Raw genomic sequence first — 19,523 nt, 5'->3', positions numbered from 1 at the left:
TTGCGTCTGGCACACCGGAGGTGGGTCCCAGCAGGCTGCCAGCTGTGGGCAGCGTCTGGTCCCCTGGTGAGTTTTAGGCAGCATGCAGGCTTTCGAGGTCACTTGAGGCCGTCACAGTCCCCCCTGCCCTACACTGGACCTGATTCACACACCACTTCCCTCTTGGCCTGTGACACCTGAATGAAGGCATCCAGAGGACTCAGCTCAGATGGAAGGAGCAGAGGGCACCCCTCTGCTGGGATGAGGCCCCTCCTTCGTCACATGGCCAATTTCTATGACATCCATCACTTCCTCCAGGAAGCCCTCCTGGTGCTTCCTACACACTGATGCACCCTGGAAGTCCGGGATCTCCCCCAGGGCAACTCGGTTCACCATTCCTGCCCAAGGGCCCTCAGCCCACAACCCCTACCAGGCACCATGCTCTCTAAGTAGGACTATGTCTTTAAGCGGACAGTCTACTCCTGACCCTTATCACAACACTGAGAAATCTAATATCCTTGGTTGTACAATTGCTTATTCTTACGTTTGGGGAATTCCCTGGCAGTCCAGTGGTTAGGACTCCATGGTTTGACAGCTGAGCTCTGGGATTCCATCCCTGGTCAGGGAACTAAGATCCCAAAATCCCTGTGTGTGGCACAGCCCAAAAAATTAAATTAAAATAAAAAACAATAAAAATCTTATGTTTTGGACAAGTCCCATTGAAATATCAGGAGACATATAACTCTCCAGAACATCATACTCGTTAGGCACACATTTAGAGTATGATTTCAGGAGGTTCTCAAGTCCCCTCAAAGACCATCGCCCTGCGTGCATGGACCCAGATTAACAGTCCTGGACCCAGTCTAAGATGGTCTCTGCCTGCCTGCTAAGTCGTTTCAGTTGTGTCGCACTCTTTGTGACCCTGTGGACTGAATCCCTCCAGGCTCCTCTGTCCATGGGATTCCCCAGGCAAGAATACTGGAGTGGGTTGCCACGTCCTCCTCCAGGGGATCTTCCTGACCCAGGGATCTGACCTGCATCTCTTATGTCTCTTGCCTCTTCAGGTGGGTTCTTTACCACTAGTACCACCTGGAAGCCCAAGATGGTCTCTACTAAGCACAAAATTATCTTGTTTCTCCAAGACTTACCACAGTCTCTAAGTCCCTGTGTTCTCTGGTTCACCCGTTCAACCTGACCCGAGATCATGATGCTCCTGACGCCCCCATGCTTGCTGGGCTGAACCCCCATCCCATGCCCCACTGGGCAGCTCCCCCCACCAAAACGCTCTTCTCTTTGCAGAAATTCCTGCCCCTTCCTTAGCAACCAACTCCTGGTTAGTTTCACACCCGTCACCTCTCTTGGCCTGGGAGCCCCATGTGGGCAGACACCCTCTGTCATGTCCCAGGCTCGGGAGCTGTGAAGAATAAGGGGTTCAGGGCATCTGCTCTCTGTGTGTGATGCAGCAGAGCACTCACCTTTTGAACAGGGTCCTCAAGCTCGCCTCACAAAGGCTCAACTCCACCCGCCCCCTACCCCAGCTCACATCGCCTCTTTAGCAATAGCTGAGCCACCCAGGTTCCAGTAAGAAAACCAAAAAAGAGGGAAGTGGGAACCTCTCCAGTTTTGAAGCACCTCTTTTCAAGCCAAGTTATGTCAAGAAGCATCTTGTGCAACCCTAAAACAGAATCAAAATGAAACATGAACTGACTGTACAACAAATTGATACCATAACCCCAGTATGAGGGAAAGGATTAGCTCCAAGTAAATCAGAAACCAAGGGATTTCACTGTACTTTCTCAGTGAGGGGCATCCTGAGGACAAAAAAGGAAAGTGCAAAGAAACCTTTATTTAGTAGTTAGCAGTTGGCAGAGGAGAAGGCAATGGCACCCTACTCCAGCACTCTTGCCTGGAAAATCCCATGGACAGAGGAGCTTGGTGGGCCGCAGTCCATGGGGTCGCTAAGAGTCGGACACGACTGAGCGACTTCACTTTCACTTTTCACTTTAATGCATTGGAGAAGGAAATGGCAACCCACTCCAGTGTTCTTGCCTGGAGAATCCCAGGGATGGGGGAGCCTGGTGGGCTGCCGTCTATGGGGTCACACAGAGTCGGACACGACTGAAGCGACTTAGCAGCAGCAGCAGCAGCAGCAGTTGGCAGAACTAGTTGTATTGTGATTGTGAAATTGTTTTATGTCTCCTGTGAAGAGGAACTAAAGAGCATATTGATGAAGGTGAAAGAGGAGAGTGAAAAACCTGGCTTAAAACTCAGTGTTCAAAAAACAAAGATCATGGAATCCAGTCCCATTACTTCATGGCAAATAGAAGGGGAAAAAGCGGAAGCAGTGACATTTCATTTTCTTGGGCTCCAAAATCACTGTGGATGGTGACTGCAGCCATGAAATTAAAAGACGCTTGCTCCTTGGAAGGGAAGCTATGACAAACCTAGACAGCATATTCAAAAGCAGAGATGTTACTTTGCCAACAAAGGTCCATATAGTCAAAGCTATGGTTTTCTCAGTAGTCAGGTATGGATGTGAGAGTTGGACCATAAAGAAAGCTGAATGCTGAAGAACTGATGCTTTTGAATTGTGGTGCTGGAGAAGACTCTTGAGAGTCCCTTGGACTACAAGGAGATCAAACCAGTCAAACCTAAAGGAAATCAACCATGAATATTTATTGGAAGGACTGATTCTAAAGCTGAAGCTGTAATATTTTGGTCACCTGATGCAAAGAGCCAACTCACTGGAAAAGGCCCTGATGCTGGGAAAGACTGAGGGCAGGATGAGAAGGGGGTGACAGAGGATAAGATGGTTGGATGGCATCACCAACTCAATAGACACAAATTTGAGCAAACTCCAGGAGACAGTGAAGGACAGGGAAGGAAGCCTGGCGTGCTGCAGTCCATTGGGGTCACAAAGAGTCAGGTATGACTTAGCAACTGGACAACAACAATAACAATCAGAACTAGCCATATTGTGGTTGTGAAACCATTTTATGTCTCTTGTAGGATAAAGCAAGGAAGGAAATCTCAACCAAGATTTTTCTCTTACGGCCAAGAGACAGCTGCACGGATTTTCTTTAAATATAAATTTATTCCAAGTGAATTCAGAACCCAGTGGTTTCTAACTACTGTTTTCCACCAGAGTTCCTTGGAGAAATGGCTGATTTCGGGTCTGGGGCAGGCAATATACAAAGAAAGCCTAGGACTACTGGTAATTTCATAAAGCAAAGAAGGTCTCAAAGACTAATGGGGACAGAGAATTCCCTGGTGGTCCAGTGGTTAGGGCTCTGAGTTTTCACAGCCGAGAACACAGGTTCAATCCCTGGTCGGGGATCTAAGATCCTGCAAGCTATGTGGCAAGGCAAAAAAATAAGACTAATGGAGACATATCAGAAGGATATAGGAATTTGGGAGACTTTGAGCCTCCAAAAGAATAACAACATAATCAATTAAACCACACTGAATTATACAATCAAAGGTTAGTCACTCAGTCCTGTCTGACCCTTTGTCACCCTGTGGACTATAGCCTGCCAGGCTCCTCTGTCCATGGAATTTTCCAGGCAAGAATACTGGTGTGGATAGCCATTCCCTTTTCCAGGGGATCTTCCCAACCCAGGGACCAAGCCCGGGTCTCCTGCGTTGCAGGCTTATTCTTTACCATCTGAGCCACTGGGGAAGCACCATGTAATCTAGATGCCACAAAAATACTCAAAAAATAAAATCAAAATTCAAAACAATAAAACCTCATTTGCCACCAATAAAAGCAAATTCTTAATTAAAGAGAAAGAAGTGTGATCCCTATTTTTTTAGTAGGAACCATGACTTCAGAGAAACCAAATCACCCCTTTGGAGAAGCAAAAGCTCTTCTTCATGGGAGAACGCCCATTAACAAATGTGGAAGGAATGATGCAATTAGGAAATCATCATTTTGCAACCTCCTAATTAAATAATTGTTTCAGGCAAGCATCTTCAGTGAATGCTAAAACCATGAGATGAAAAGCTCCTGGGGAATTAGAGCCCTAGAGTGACCCCACTGACCCCTTGGGTCAGAAAGGAAAAAACAAAGGCTTGCAATGCAGAGAGCTGGCTGTCACCACTTTAACCAACCAAACTGGTCATCAGTAATGGGGGCAATCAGACATCATTTTCCTCCTGGTGTGATGTAATAGAAAACACACACAGAGCACCAAGGAAGACATACTCCTGCCACAAAGGTCAGCCTCCATCTGATTAGTCATTTAAAGCTAACTTCCAGGCTCGGATGGTAAAGAATCTGTCTGGAGTGCAGGAGACCCGGGTTCAATTCCTGGGTTAGGAAGATCTGGAGGAGAGAATGGCAAACCACTCCAGTATTCTTGCCTGGAGAATTCCATGGACAGAGGAGCCTGATGGGCTACAGTTCATGGGGTCGCAGAGAGTCGGATACAACTGAGTGACTAACACTTTCACTTCCAGTTTAGAGAGAGTAAAGGAACAAGTGGAGGAGAAACGAACAACTTAGTGACACCATAAGGAAACAATCAGACGAATCCAGAACACAGGACATTGTGTCATCAACGCCTGTCCAACAAGTCAGTGGCATGAAAAAAGGATGGATCCCCTCCAGATTTAAGGAAACTTAACAGACATCACAACCTCATAAAACGCACAGCCCTTGATTAAAACCTGATTTAACAGCTTGAGGACAAATAGAGAAATTTGAATATGGACTTGGCATCAGATGATACTTGCAAAGTACTGTTCGTTATATTAGGTGATACTATGGGTTATGCTGGAGTCTATTTTTTTAATTCCACACTGAATTATTTATGGATAAGGCCTCATGATTCAACAAAAAGTATAGAAAGAGAGAGACGTAGCAGCTGGAGCAAAAATGTGAATTGCTAAATCTAGATAGTACCTTTTTTTTTTTTTTACTTTTCAATATCTTTGACACTTCTCATAAAAAAATTTTAAGTAAAAATCGTCTAAAAGGAACGAGTATATCTTTACAAGTATGACTTTAAACTATACCTGAGCAACCATAGTGCTATCCTGTCGCTTGTCAGCTCTAATCAACTGGAAGTGACTTCTTGGAATGCCATTTGGAGAAATGAGAAGCCACATTCAGATTCAATTAGAAAAAGGCCTGTAATTGATTAGCAATGTTTGCCATGGATATGGAATTAGAAAGTGGTGTCTGGCATGCTACATATTGGTCATCCTTGCCCTAAATCACAGTCCTTCAGCTCTGCCTACCACATGCTCTTCCATGGAAGAGAAAGGGAACAGAAGGGAATTGGAAGAATTGCTCGAGATTTGGAAAATGACTACATTTTGATGAGACCGAGCTGAAACACATGTGCCTGGATTTTACAGCTAGATTTCAGTCATCACGGGACAAGAATCCTGTGTTCTGAAACTTTTCTGTTTTTATATTTGGAGCTACTTCATTCTTCTGTTTTTGCCTGACTTTCTAAATAATGTTTCTCTTAAAAAGATCCCACCTGTTTGGGTTAAGAAATGAGGACAAGGTTATTCGTCCATGCGGGGGTGGACGGGACATAGCAGCCAAGGCTAGAAAGGCGGACAGAAGCTGGCCAAGTGAGGCAGCTCCCCCACAGCAAAGCAACAGCTCTGTGACCGCTGTCCCCTTCCCCCGGGGCCAGGCCTTGTCAGGGGTCAGGAGGAAATCATGACCGAGCAAAGCTGGCAGGAGGTGGTGGCAGCACCATTTGGCAATTACCCAGACGCGTCCCACACTCGCTACTGTGTTGCAACTGTCATGACAAGCTCTTTCTAGGATGTTTTGATGGAGAGAAGATGCCCAAGAGTTCAGGCTACTGAACCACGCAATGGAGAGAGGGCTGAGGTGGGCCAGAAGGCCAGCGACCCCATCAGGAGGCGGCCCACCCACAAGGGCTGCCCTGTAACACATCGCCGCTCTGGAGCTGGGGGTGCAGACCCTCTGGCCCACAGCAAGGCCAGGCCCCCGCAGGCCCAGGCCTGGGGGCAAAGCCTGCTGGACCTGGCAGTGGCTCCGGGGCTCAGAGAGGAATCTAGGGACACTCCTGAGCAGAGAGGCTTCATCAAGCAGGCCTAATGTTTATTTGCAAAGGTAATGACTTCCAGATGTCAGCAGGACCAGGGGGCCTGGGAGCCAGCAATGTGCTGGGGCTTGTCTCTCTGTCGCTGATGGGGAAGGAATGAGAGAATCTGGCGCTGCTACCCCAGCCAGATGGTTGCTGCTCAGCCCTTTACGGCAGATAAATCACCACCCCCCCCCAACCAAGGCTCCCCCTGGACATCTGACAGCCAGAGAGGCTGAGGAAGCTGGGGCAGTGAGGCAGGGGCCAACGGGGGGGGGGTCACTGAATGGACCTCAAGAGCCAAGGATCAGAAAATTGAGGGCCTCTGCCAACTGGACATCACGGGGCACTGTCCCCAGGCTCTACTTTCCTGAGAATCTTATCTCAAGAGAGCTCTTAATCTTGAGAGGGGCTCCCTGGACCCCTGGGAGTGTGTATTCTGCACTCGCTATCAAAGCACGGGGCTGGAGATCCCGTGGCCATCACTAGCTCTCACTCAGGGCTCCCTCCCAAGTGTGGGTCTTCCTCCCACCCTTGCCACCATCTCTCCAGGCAACGGCCCTCATGACCCAACTGTGAACATGAGGAAACGGAGGCCCAGAGAGGTTAAGTGCCATGCTCAAGGTCACGCAGCAGACAAGTGGCAGAGCTAGGGTGGGGTCTGAAGCCAGATGTGACCCAGGGAAGGATCCAGGACAGGGTCACCTTCAGGACCTGTGTCTCCTCACCTGTTAATTCCACCTTCCCCCCCTCCCACTGTCTGAGGGATCAGTTCACCTTCCCCCTGGTTAATGCCCACCCCCACTGGCCATCGAAGGATGGCCAAAGCTCCAAAAGACGCCTGCCAGGGGGGAAAGGATCTTCACCTTCCTCTCGTCACTCCAGAATCTCAAAGGCAGAGGAAGTTAAATGCCTGAAAGCGTGAGATCTAAGCTTGATGGATGATCTCTCGGCGCCCCACACCTAAAGCTGCCCTGGCATGAAGTGGGTGCTCAATAAACAAAGAGACGAGTGAGTGCAAAATGTGCCACTCCTGGCACACTGGACATGCTCTGAAAAGGTCAAAGGACAAACAGGCAGGGTGTGGGCACTGTGGCAGCTTCTAGCCAAGCAAAGGTACCGTTCCCTCTCTCCTGCGGGTGGAGGTTGGTGGTGACCATTGCCAAATGTCTGGGGACATCTGGAAGGGGCCAGGTACAAGGCAAGAAGCTGACAAATGATGGCGCTCTTTCCAGGGAGGGGAGGGACCCAGGCCCCTACCCAGGGGCAACCAGTCCTGGCCATTGGAGATCCCAGTACATCAGACATGTGCTGCCCAGCCAGGCTCCCACAGCAGAAGGCTGGCACCAAGGCCAGGAGCCAGGGGCTCGCCCCAGGTTCCATGCCCTGAGTGAGAGACTTGGAGAGTTCAGCCCCACACCTGAGCAAGCCGTCCTCCACCAACTCATCTGCTGCCTGGAGTCTGACTTGCCACTGGCAGGAACCCAGTTCCCGAGCAACTGCCCAGATAAGATGCACCCCCAAAACAGGGACCAAGCCATCACTCCACTCTGAAACGCTTCCCACCTTCACTTGGGCGGCTTGGTGCCAGAGCAGACTGACATGCCAAAAGAAATAAATCCTGGCGTGTCGCAAAGAACCATAAACGCCATCTGTCAACAGGGAGCGAAGGCGCTAACCTAAACACGGCCCTGGAGACGTAAATACACAACACACGCACTGGCTGGAAGCCACGCCGCGGCAGCCTCAGAGACGCTGTTCCTCCCATTCTCCTCTTCCTCCAGCCCAAGGGACCCCACGTCATCGACTCACCAGGTGTCTGTGTCCATCCACTGACCAAGCACCTGCTCCATGCTGGAGGCTGCGCCAGGTGCTGGGGACACAGTCGTAAATGGGACCTTAAGGGCCCTGCCCTCGGGGATCTCACAGCCTAACGGCATTAAATAATCCCACAGTTGTAAAATTATGATTCTATAAAGCCCCCCAAGGAGCTTTAAGGGGATATGAAAGGAGAATTAATCTTGACAAAAATCGAGGAAGGCGTGATTCCGCTCAGACTGGAAAGATGAGGAGCCTGGGGAGGAGGAGCTGGAAAAACAAGCAGCACGAGCGAAGGCCCTGAGGTAGAAAAGACACAGGGCGTTGAAAGAGCAGAGAGGCAGCAGCAGGCAAGGGGGAGAATGAAGGCGGTGGGCTGGGAGAGGCAGAACTCAGACCAGCGTCGGGACCCTCCCTGGGGGATACCGGGGAGGGACCTATTGGTCTGATTTGTCTTAGAGGATCTGGTGGGATGTAGGAGCTGGCTCACACAGGCTCAAGATGGCAGATTGCAAGCATCACTTCCCATACTCTATGGCTTTAGGACAGCAGCTTGAAACCAGCCCAAGTAGGAGCATTTACCCCAGAGAAATGAGCATTCTTGTTCCTTCCAGAGAGAGATGGTCATGAAACATTTACCAGCATGCCACTGGAAGGATGCCTCTAGCTCCTAGGGAGGAATGGACGTGCGGGGCAGCGGGAGAGATGGGAGAGATATGAGCAACTGATGGAGCCTGGAAGGGAGGAGGGGCACCTGCTCCAAGACCGAGACCAGAACACAAACACCTGGTCAGCTGGGCCATCGGCGGCCCTGCATGTCGGGCCGCAGCGTCAAGCAAGCCCCTCCCTGCCAAGTCCCCAAGCATGGCTTGCTGTCCCAGCAACACTGCCTGAATCTGACGGCCCTGGTGATCCTCCAGCTACCCCTGGGCTCCTCGACTCTGGGGAGAAGCTCCCCTTAACATCCCTACTCTGCCGAGCTTTGCTAGATCCATCCTGCCAGCCTGGACTTGCTGGGGATCCCGAGTTTAAAACCCAGGCTATTCCTTCAGGCCCCAGGCTTTTTTACTGGCAAAACTAAGGAACCTGCAGCACCTACTTTGGGGGTGATTGAGAGGGTTCTACAAGAAGGTGTCAAAAAGCCCTGAGCACCAGGCCTCCTGCTGTGAGGCGAGCACTCAGCACTGGTCCTAGAAGCCAGCCGATGGGCAGAGCCACCCAGGGATGCAGCATGTCAGGGCAGACTCACCTCGGTCACCTGCTGCTTGTCCAGGTGGAACACCTGCCCGGAGCTGGTGGCGGCGATCTCCTCGTAGGCCAGGTAGCCAGGGTGGGTGCGGTCACCACAGTCCCCCGTCAGCACAAAGACCACCTAGAAGACAGATGGGCAGCCTGGCTCACGGCGTCCTCAGCCCCTTCAGGTATGAATGGAGTGGGGAGGGGGAGGCCAGACCAGGAGGGAGTGACCCGGAGGAAGCCCTGTCATCTCTCTGGGCTCGGGTGATACACCTGTGAAATGGGAATGATGAGAGTTCCCGCCCTGTGGGGGTCAGGACCGATGCAGGTCACGTGTCTGTCACAGGGCCAGGAAAACAGTAGAAGCCATTATGAAATCTACAAGGGAAGGAGTGAAATTGACTCTGCTCCAAGTGGCCCCCGGACGCCACAGAGCTAGAAGAACCGTGGAGAACCCACATTTCTTCTAGATGAGAAGACAGAGGAGTTCTCCCGTCCAGAGAGGAGTCCTAGCTCTTGAGGTCTTCCCCAGGGATTCCTCCCTGCAACCCCCACTCCCTCACACCGCCTCCCCCACCACTCGCTGTGACAGCCAGGAGCCAAAGCCCCAACGCATCTTCCAGACCCTGAGACAATGGGTGAAGAATGACATGACGGGGAGCAGAGGAGACGCCAGGAGGAAGATGGATTGCCCAGCCTCTGACGGGGCGTGAAGAGAGCGGAGGAGTGGTGTGGTCTGTATCAAAAGCGGGCCCCCCCAGGGAGGCGTGGGCCTGGAGGGCGAGGCCAGAGCCTGAGAACACACTTGGACTTCGCAGCCCAGCTCCACCAGTGGGCTGGCCGGCGCAGCTGGCGGGCACTGGAACCCAAGCTGTGCAGGAGAAGCCCCAGTTCCGCTCTCCCGGCGGGGGCTTGGGGCTGCCCTTGGAGACCCCAGCAGCCCCCGAGCCCCTGCCGGTAGCTCACCTGTGGCTGTTTAAGCTGCAGGAGCCTCAGCACCTCGTCCTTCTTGTGGTAGTCCTTGGCGCGGGCGTCCGAGAAGACGTAGATGAAGGAGCCGGGGTTGGCCACCTCCACGGCAGCCTTGATGGCCCCCAAGCTCATCTCTGGGCAGTCCCCGCCTCCCTGCAGGACAGGGCAGGTCAGCAGCTGCTGCCCACCTCCTCCACGTGGGGCCCACCCTGGGAGGTGGGAGGGGGCATCCCCTTCAGTGGCTTCTGTCCTGCCTGTCCAGGGGTCAGGCCTGGCCCGAGCCACTCGCTTCCCTGAGACACACCTGCGCCATCTATCTTTCATTCATTCACTCATTCATTCCTTCATTCACTCACTCATGCCCAAGGGACATGGTCCCTCCCTCCCATGGAGTCTGGCTGGGAGACAGACTTTACATTAATAAACATGACACAGTTATTTAATTACCATGGTGATGAGTGCTACAAGTTGAGGGAGAAGGATGGAGCCACGGAAGCATCTAACAGGTACGCCAAAAAGGCATGAGTGAGCCAAGGTTTGGAGGCCAGAGGGGTAGAGGGGTCTCCAGGGAAGGAGAGGGGAGGGGTGGGCAGAGGAGAACATTCAAAGCCGCCTTGTCAAGCCTTCTCTTTAACCTGCCCTGGTGCATGCCTGCATGCTCAGTCACTCAGTCATGTCCAACTCTTTGCAACTCCATGGACTGTAACCCGCCAGGCTTCTCTGTCCATGGGATTTCCCAGGCAAGAATACTGGATTGGATTGCCATTTCCTTCTCCAAGGGATCTTCCTGACCCAGGGATCAGACCCAGGGATTGAACCCAAGTCTCTTAATTGATGGGTTCTTTATCACTGAGCCGAGAAGTGATATCACTTGGAAAAGCAAACACACCTTGGAGTCAATCTCAAAAAAGCACACGGCCCTCCCTCCCCGCTCACCAGCCAGGGGCTTTCTGCCTCCCCGGCTTTGCACACCCAGCACCAGAATCAGGATGTGCACAGGGTGACCTCAGTAAATGCTTCTCCCCTTGGTTCACTCATTCATTCTGTGTGCTGGGCCCTGGGGGACTTGGCAGTGAGCTAGACACATCAGAGAACACCCTGCGTTCAGGAAGCTGGCAGGGTTGAGAGAGGCTGAACCAGGGTGTTCAGTGTGGCCAAAAAACCCAGGTGGCATGGGATGTCTGACCCCGTCTTGGGCTGGGTTTGGGGGGATCTGAATTGACCTCTCTTGCACCTTTCCTGGGGCTTCCCAGGCAGTGCTAGTGGTAAAGAACTCACCTGCCAATGCAGGAGACATAAGAGACACAGGTTCGATCCCTGGGTCTGGAAGATGCCCTGGAGGAGGGCATGGCAACCCACTCCAGTATTCTTGCCTGGAGAATCCCATGGACAGGGGAGCCTGGTGGGCTACAGTCCATGGGGTCACAAAGAGTAGGACACAACTGAGTGACTTAGCATGCAAACATCTTCCCTTAGCTGTCACATACCTCCTCCCTCCACCCCTGCATCCATGCAGTCAATAATAAGACCTACTATGTGCCAGGCACAGGGACTCCTGTAGGTACTTGGTTCACTGAATAAAGGAAGAAACCCCAGGCAGTACGGAATCTCCAGGACCTCCAAGCTGAGGGGGAGCCCCAGGCAGAGTTGGGTGGCAGGTCATTATAGGAAGCACCATCTTGGCCCCGAGGTGTGGCAATAACCTGGGCCTCTGGCATGGACTGGGATGAAGGGCACAGGGGGCCAGCAGCCAGGGGCGGGGCAGCCCACCTGCACGTAGAGTTCTCTCAGCTCCCTCTGAAACACCGCTGGGTCCGATGTGAGGGTCACTGGGCCAATATCTGTAGGGAAGACAGAGAGGACCAGATGGGCTTGACCCCCAGATGCACAACCTCCGTGGACTGGGCAGGAACTGAGAGGAACCGAGGCCTGGACCTCAGAGATCCCCACAGAGTGGGGAGGGGTGAGGGAGCAGCTGCCAGGATCAGATCTGGAAGAAAATATTCGCAAATGAAGCAATTGACAAGGGCTTCATCTCTGAAACACACACATAGTTCTTGCAGCTTAACATCAAAAAAGCAAACAACCCAATCAAAAAGTAGGCAGAAGACCTAGACAGACATCTCTCTAAAGAAGACGTAGGGATGGCTAAGAGGGTCAACAGGAAAAGATGCTCAACATCACTAATTATTAGAGAAATGCAAACCAAAATGACAGTCAGGTACCATCTCACATTGGTCAGGTTGGCCATCAACAAAAAATCTACAAATCTACAAACAAAATCTACAACAACAAAAAAAGACAACCAACGGTGGAGGGGGCATGGAGGAAAGGGAACGCTCCTACACTGTTGATGGGAATGTAAAGTGATACAGCCACTATGGAGAACAGTCTGGGTGTTTCTAAAAAACTGAAAGTAGGACTAACACATGACCCAGCAATCCCACTCCTGGGCAAACCCTTGGAAAAAAATAGAATTCCAAAAGATACATGCACCCCAGTGTTTATTGCAACACTATTTACAGAAGCCAGGACATGGAAGCAAGCTAAACGTCCATCAACAGAGGAATGGATAAAGAAGATGTGGTGCATATATATAATGGAATATCAGCCATAAAAAGAAATGAAATTGTGCCATTTGCAGAGACAGATTCCCTGGTAGCTCAGCAGTAAAGAATCCGCCTGCAATGCTGGAGACACGGGGAGACTCGGGTTCAGTCCCTGGGTTGGGAAGATCCCCGGGAGAAGGAAATGGCAACCTACTCCAGTATTCTTGCCAGGAGAATCCCATGGACAGAGGAGCCTGGTGGGCTACATCATATAGGGTTACAAAGAGTCAGACACAATTGAAGTGACTTAGCAGTCACGCAGGCAGAAACCAACACGACATTTTAAAACAACTCTCCTCTGATTAAAAATTAAAAAAAAAAAAGAATTGGACTCAAATATTCATAACAGCTGTATTCACAATAGCCCAGCACTGGAGACAAGCCAGCTGTCCATCAACTGGTGAATGAATAAACAAACTGCGGTACATTCATGTAATCAAATACCACTCAGCCAGAAAACAGAACAAGCTACCAATACAGGCAACCAGATGGATGAGTCTCACAGATACAGTACTGCACGAAAGAAGACAGCCACAGGAGAGTGCCTACTATATGGTTTCATTTATAGAAAGCTCTGGAACTGGCAAAATTAATCAAAGCTGAAATAAGCCAGATCAGGGCTTGTCTAGGGGATAGGGAAATCAAAAGAACTGTCGGGGAAGGCAGAAGTGTTCTATATTGTGATGGGAATGTGGGTTTCCCGGTTGTCAAAAGTGTAAAGTAAAGATTTGCAGTACTTCAATGGTTGTAAATTTTACCTCATTAAAAAAAAAAGAACCATAAAAAGTGACCGTTGTGGAGGGGTGGAGTGGAGTGGGGAAGGAGCTGCAGAGGAAACAAGAATGGCTGGTTTTCAGGGTATTTGGTGATGCTGGGGGATGGGGATATATCCATGTGTGTGTGCTTCATCATGGCAGACTCTTCGTGGCCCCATGGACTGTAGCCCTCCAGGCTCCTCAGTCCATGAAATTTTCCAGGCAAGAATACTAGAGTGGGTTGCCATTTTCTTTTCCAGGGGATCTTCCCAACCCAGGGATCAAGCCCACATCTCCTGTGTCTCCTGCACTGAAGGTGGGTTCTTTACCGCTGAGCCACATGAGATACAGGGATTCATTACACTATTCTGATTACTTTGTATATACTTGAAATTTTCCCTAATAAAGTCTTTTATTAAAGAGAAGTCGCTGAAAGCCACAGCTAACATGAGACAAGGCGACCAGTGCACAGAGAACAGAGACAGAATTCCAACTCAGCATGTGGACATGTGCATAGTGGGGGGTTTGCAAGGTGATCTGGACATCTGATTTCTTTAGGAAATAGTTCGTCTGAGTTCTTGGTGAATTCTAGTAACGGGCTACTTTTAGCTCAAGAATTCTAAATTCCAGTCACTCCTGTACTTGGCAACTCGTCAACCGGCCTTAGTTCTTAGAAAATGAAGCACATGGAATCATCCGGTATTCATCCACAATTATCAAGGAAGAGTCTGGACACCAGCTTTTCTTCTGCAACCACAAGTCTGATCTCTGTATCTGGGAGTCCGTTGCTGTTTCATAGATACATGTTCATTTGTGTTGTATTTTAGATTTCTCATGTAAGTGATTTCACATGGTATTTGTCTGACTTTCTTCACTTAGTATGATAATCTCTTAGGTCTGTCCATGTTGCTGCAAATGACATGACTTCATTCTTTTTATGGCTGGGTAAATATATATATATATATGTATTATTTGGCTGAGTATATATATTTGGCTGCATATATATATATTTATACCATACTTCTGCCCCATGGCCCCTGCCTCTCTGCTGTATATTTACTCACCATGTCCAACACCTCCTTCTGCACCTGCTCTGGTCTTTACTAAGTCTTCTCCTCCGCCTCCCCCCTTCTGAACTCTGCAGTGACTAATTCAGCCAAAACCTTGGCCTTTGACCTCAGACGGGCTTCTCTGCTAGCTCAGCGGGTAAAAAAATTGCCTGCAATGCAGGAGACCCCGGTTCGATTCATGGGTCAGGAAGATCCCCTGGAGAAGGGATAAGCTACCCACTCCAGTATTCTTGGGCTTCCCTTGTGGCTCAGCTGGTAAAGAATCTGCCTGCAATTTGGGAGACCGGGTTCCATCCCTGGGTTGGGAAGATTCCCCTGGAGAAGGGAAAGCCTACCCACTCCAGTGTTCTGGGCCTAGAGAATTCCATGGACTGTACAGCCCAGGGGGTCGCAAAGTCAGACATGACTGAGCGACTTTCACTTGACCTCAGACAGATCTGATTGGAATTTTGGCTCCACCCTTCTCCTACCATAGTGCTTCTCAGAGCTTACTACATGGTTCCAAGCCTCAGTTTCCCCATCTGTAAAACAAGGTGTTTCTCCTCGCTGAGAACCATGATTGTGAGAATCCAGTGAAGCCAGGCAGGGAAGCACCATGCTTGGCTCAGAACCAAAAGCTCAGCAACTGGGAGTTGGCCCTGATGAGCTGAACATACGATTCTTTGATCTTCCTTTTCTTTTCTTTAAATTTTATTGATGTATAGTTGATTGACAATGTTGTGTTAATTTCTGCTGAACAGCAAAGTGACTCAGTTACACATATGTATTCTTTTTCATATTCTTTCCCATTATGGTTTATCAAGCACTTGGTGCGCTTAGTCGCTCAGTCGTGTCCGACTCTTTGCAACCCCATCAACTACAGCCTGCCAGGCTCCTCTGTCCATGGGGATTCTTCAGGCAAGCACACTGGAGTGGGTTACCATGCCTTCTTCTAGGGGATCTTCCCAACCTGGGGTTTATCATAGGATATTAAACACAGCTATCTGTGCTATACAGTAGGACCTTGTTGGTTATCCAGGGATTCTCCTGGTGGCTCAGATGGTAAAGAATCTGCCTGCAGTGCAGGAGATCCAGCTTCAATCCCTGGATTGGGAAGATCTCCTGGAGAAGGAAATGGCTATCCACTCCAGTATTCTTGCCTGGAGAATCCCATGGACAGAGGAGCTTAGCGGGCTACAGTCCATGGGGTCATAAAGAGCTGGACACAACTGAGCAACTAACACTTTCACTTTCATATATTCATTTCAAAATACATGACATTAACGATACTGACATTTCCTAAGCACTTATTATGTATCAGCCCATGTGCTGAGATGTTGCCTGTATATTATTAGCTCACTGAATCCTCCCTCACACCTGGCAAAGCCAACTCTTACCTACATATTACAGAGGAGAAATGAAAGCCCAGAGAAGCTAAGTAACTTGCCCAAAGACAGAAAACCAGTAAGCAACAGAACTAGAATGTTAATTTTGTCATTGGTGTTCAATCACTAAGTCATGTCCAACTCTTTGTGACGCCATGGACTGCAGCACACCAGGCTTCCCTGTCCTTCACTATCTCTAGGAGTTTGCTCAAATTCATGTCCATTGAGTCAGTGAGGCTGTCTAACCATCTCATCTTCTGTCGCCCCCTTATCCTTTAGCCTTCACTCTTTCCCAGCATCAAGGTCTTTTCCAATGAATTGACTCTTCCCATGAGGTTGCCAAAGTATTGGAGCTTCAGCTTCAGCATCAGTCCTTCCAGTGAATATTCAGAGTTGATTTCCTTCAGGATTGAATATTAGCTTGCTGCTGCTGCTGCTGCTAAGTCACTTCAGTCATGTCTGACTCTGTGCGACCCCATAGATGGCAGCCCACCAGACTCCCCTGTCCCTGGGATTCTCCAGGCAAGAACACTGGAGTGGGTTGCCATTTCCTTCTCCAATGCATGAAAGTGGAAAGTGAAAAGTGAAATTGAAGTCGCTCAGTCGTGTCCGACTCTTATCGACCCCATGAACTGCAGCCCACCAGGCTCCTCTGTCCATGGGATTTTCCAGGCAAGAGTGCTGGGGTGGGATGCCATTGTCTTCTCCAGAATATTTGCTTAGGCCTGTACAACTCCAGAATCTGAGCTCTTGACAACTGCTTCCTATGGAAATGTACATAGAAATTCCTGACACGCAGAAAAAGAAGGGAATTCTACCAACCAGAAATCATTACTCTTATTTTTACACATAACTTTCAAAATGTTCACGCATATTTGTAAATCTTATACAAATGTGTACTACTTATAGCAGAAGTCTGTTTATGTATAAATAACATACTCTTTTTAACTTGATTCCTTTCAGTGAACAACATATTGTAAGCATCTCTCCAGAAAGTCAAATACACCCTTCAAAATCATTTTTAATGGCTACAAACTATTTCCTTTGGACTTGGTAGACTTGCCCATGTTGTTATGTTTCCCATTTTCATAATGAACAACATTATTAAGAACATCTTTGTCTGCATCACATTTAAGTGGTAGTTCCATCGTTTCCTTGGAATACACTCCCATAAGCAGACTTGCTGGGCCAAAGTGAAGGGCGTTTGTAAAGACTCTGAATACAAATTCACTAACCCCATCACTGTCCTCCTTATCCCCAGACATTCCTGCCTCTGATCCATCTATTGTCAAGGCCAGAGGAGCCACCTTCATGGCCAGTTTTGCTCATATCATCCTTGTTCAGGAATCATTGGCAACTGCTCCTTGCCTGGAAACCAAGAGAAGCCTCTGCAGTGCCCAGTTCTTTTTTCAAAACCTGATATATATAGTCTTATTTTATTTGGCTGTACCAGGTCTTAGTTGCAGGACAGGATTTCAGTTGCTACATGGCTGTAGTTCCTCGACCAGGGATCAAACCTGGCCCCCTGCATTGGGAGCACCGAGTCTTAACCATTGGACCGCCAGGGAAGTCCTAGTGCCCGGTTCTGAATCTGGGAGGCCCTGCCCCCTCCATCACAATCTATCAGAGGGAATCTCTCAGGCTCCCTGACAGTTCCCAAGGCTGGATCAGTGCTAGGCTGATCACATTGCCTCCCATTCACAGCAACACGAGAAACAGGGTTATCGTAAGTGTGCTCCAGTTGGAAGGACTGCCCTTTCTTCTGCGGTCCATTATTTCCTTCTTGGGGAGCTAAGGGTCGCTCTTTCTTCCATGGAAGGATCAATTCAGTTCAGTCACTCAGTCGTGTCTGATTCTTTGCAACCCCATGAACTGTAGCACGCCAGGCTTCCCTGTCCATCACCAACTCCCGGAGTTGACTCAAACTCATGTCCATTGAGTCGGTGATGCCATCCAACCATCTCACCCTCTGTCGTTCCCTTCTCCTCCTGCCTTCAATCTTGCCCAGCACTGGGGTCTTTTCCGGTGAGTCAGTTCTTCACAATAGGTGGCCAAAGTACTGAAGTTTCTTGGAAGGATAATAGTAGTCAAAGGGAGTTGATCCTCTCCATGGTTCTACTTGTCAAGTTAAAATGTAGGTCATCAGCTTCCTCTGGGATTTCCCCTCATTTTTCTTTTTTTTTTCAGTTGTTTTTTTTTTAAACAACTTTACTGGGTGGAGAAAACCAAAATGGGCAGCCCTGTAGTGGAAGTTGGGGAGAATGCCAGACCTACAGTCTAAAGTCTGATTTTCCATCAAGGCTGTTCTGAGATATTCTGTACTGAGAGGAAAGAAGATTCTTTGGGGAACTGCCCAATCCCAACTCCCCCACACCCCTCAGCAACATTCCCCAACAGGAACCACCTCATCTAACCTCTGGGTGTCTCAGCCAGGGATTGTATGGCAAACACAAGACACAGGAAATTTCAGGAGCCCTGGAGGACCCCCTGGGCTGGAGATCCCTGGAAAGGACTTTACAGACTCTGTGTTAGTTTTCTGTTATTGCCATAGCAAATGACTACAAACTCAGTGTCTTGAAACACCACACATTCATTTCTGGAGGTCAGGAGTCCTAACATCAAGGTGCTGGCAGGGCTGTGTTCCTTCCTGAGCCTCTAGGGGAGAATCTGTTTCCTTGTCTTCTCCAGCTTTTGGAAGCTTCCTGCATTCCCTGGATCATGGTCTTTGCCCTCCATCTTCAAAGCCAGTAATGTAGCATCTTAAAATAGCTTCCTCTCCTTCTGCTCTGTCATCACATCTCCTTCACTTATTCTGATTCTCCTGCCTCCCTCTTAGAAAGACCCTTGTGATTACAACGGGCCCGGCTACACAATCCAGGGTCATCTCCCCATCTCAGGGTTCCTAACTTAGCCACTTCTACAAAGTCCCTTTTGCCATGACAAGGAATAGATGTACAAGCTCTGTGGGTATCTAGGGGGCATTACCTGGCCTACCTCAACCTCCACCATCCTGTCTCCTTCAAGAATGGGCTTGGACCCCTATGTTCATAGCAGGACTATTCACAACGGCCAAGATACAGGAACAACCTAAATGCCCACTGATGGAGGAGTAGAGAAGGAAAATGTGGTCTATATACACAGTGGAATACTACTCAGCCATAAAGAAGAATGAAATCACACCATTTGCAGCAACATGGATGGACATACAGATGATCATACTAAGTGAAGTAAGTCAGAAAGAGAAAGACAAACACCATATATCACTCATGCATAGAACCTACAAGTGAGCTCACCTGTGAAACAGGAGCAGACTCACAGACACAGCACGGACTTGTGGGAGGGGAGGGCTGCAGGACAGAGCGCTGGATTGGAAGTTTGGGATCAGCAAATGCAAACTATTATACATAGGATGGATAAGCAACAGGTCTACCGTATGGCACAGGGAACGATATTCAATATCCTGTGATAAACCATAATGGAAAAGAATATATCATGCGTATAACTGAATTGCTTTGCTGTACAGCAGAACTTCACATCATAAAGCAACCATACTTCAATAAAATTAATTTTTTCAAAAGAAATGGGCTTGGGGAAAAATGATTTGACGACCAACCTATGTGCCAAACATAACAATGTTGAGGATGAAGAG

The 19,523-nt window shown here is 49.2% G+C and overlaps 1 protein-coding gene across 2 annotated transcripts in view; it reads right to left on the bottom strand.

The window, feature by feature from the left end:
• The window catches only part of HMCN2 (hemicentin 2), a 177,898-nt gene that overhangs the window by 142,587 nt on the left and 15,788 nt on the right, over positions 1-19,523 (bottom strand). For both annotated transcript variants that reach the window (XM_061433841.1, XM_061433842.1), the window contains exons 2-4: positions 11,847-11,917; positions 10,071-10,229; positions 9,118-9,240 (exon numbers count right to left, since the gene is read on the bottom strand). In XM_061433841.1, the coding sequence (XP_061289825.1) occupies positions 9,118-9,240; positions 10,071-10,229; positions 11,847-11,917 (353 nt within the window). The remainder of the gene's footprint in view (positions 1-9,117; positions 9,241-10,070; positions 10,230-11,846; positions 11,918-19,523) is intronic.

The sequence above is a fragment of the Bos javanicus genome, chromosome 11 (assembly GCF_032452875.1).
Source record: "Bos javanicus breed banteng chromosome 11, ARS-OSU_banteng_1.0, whole genome shotgun sequence".
In the NCBI taxonomy this organism is placed as follows: Eukaryota; Metazoa; Chordata; class Mammalia; order Artiodactyla; family Bovidae; genus Bos; species Bos javanicus.
The sequence above is the reverse complement of the archived record's forward strand: the minus strand, read 5'-3'. Positions and strand labels throughout refer to the sequence as shown.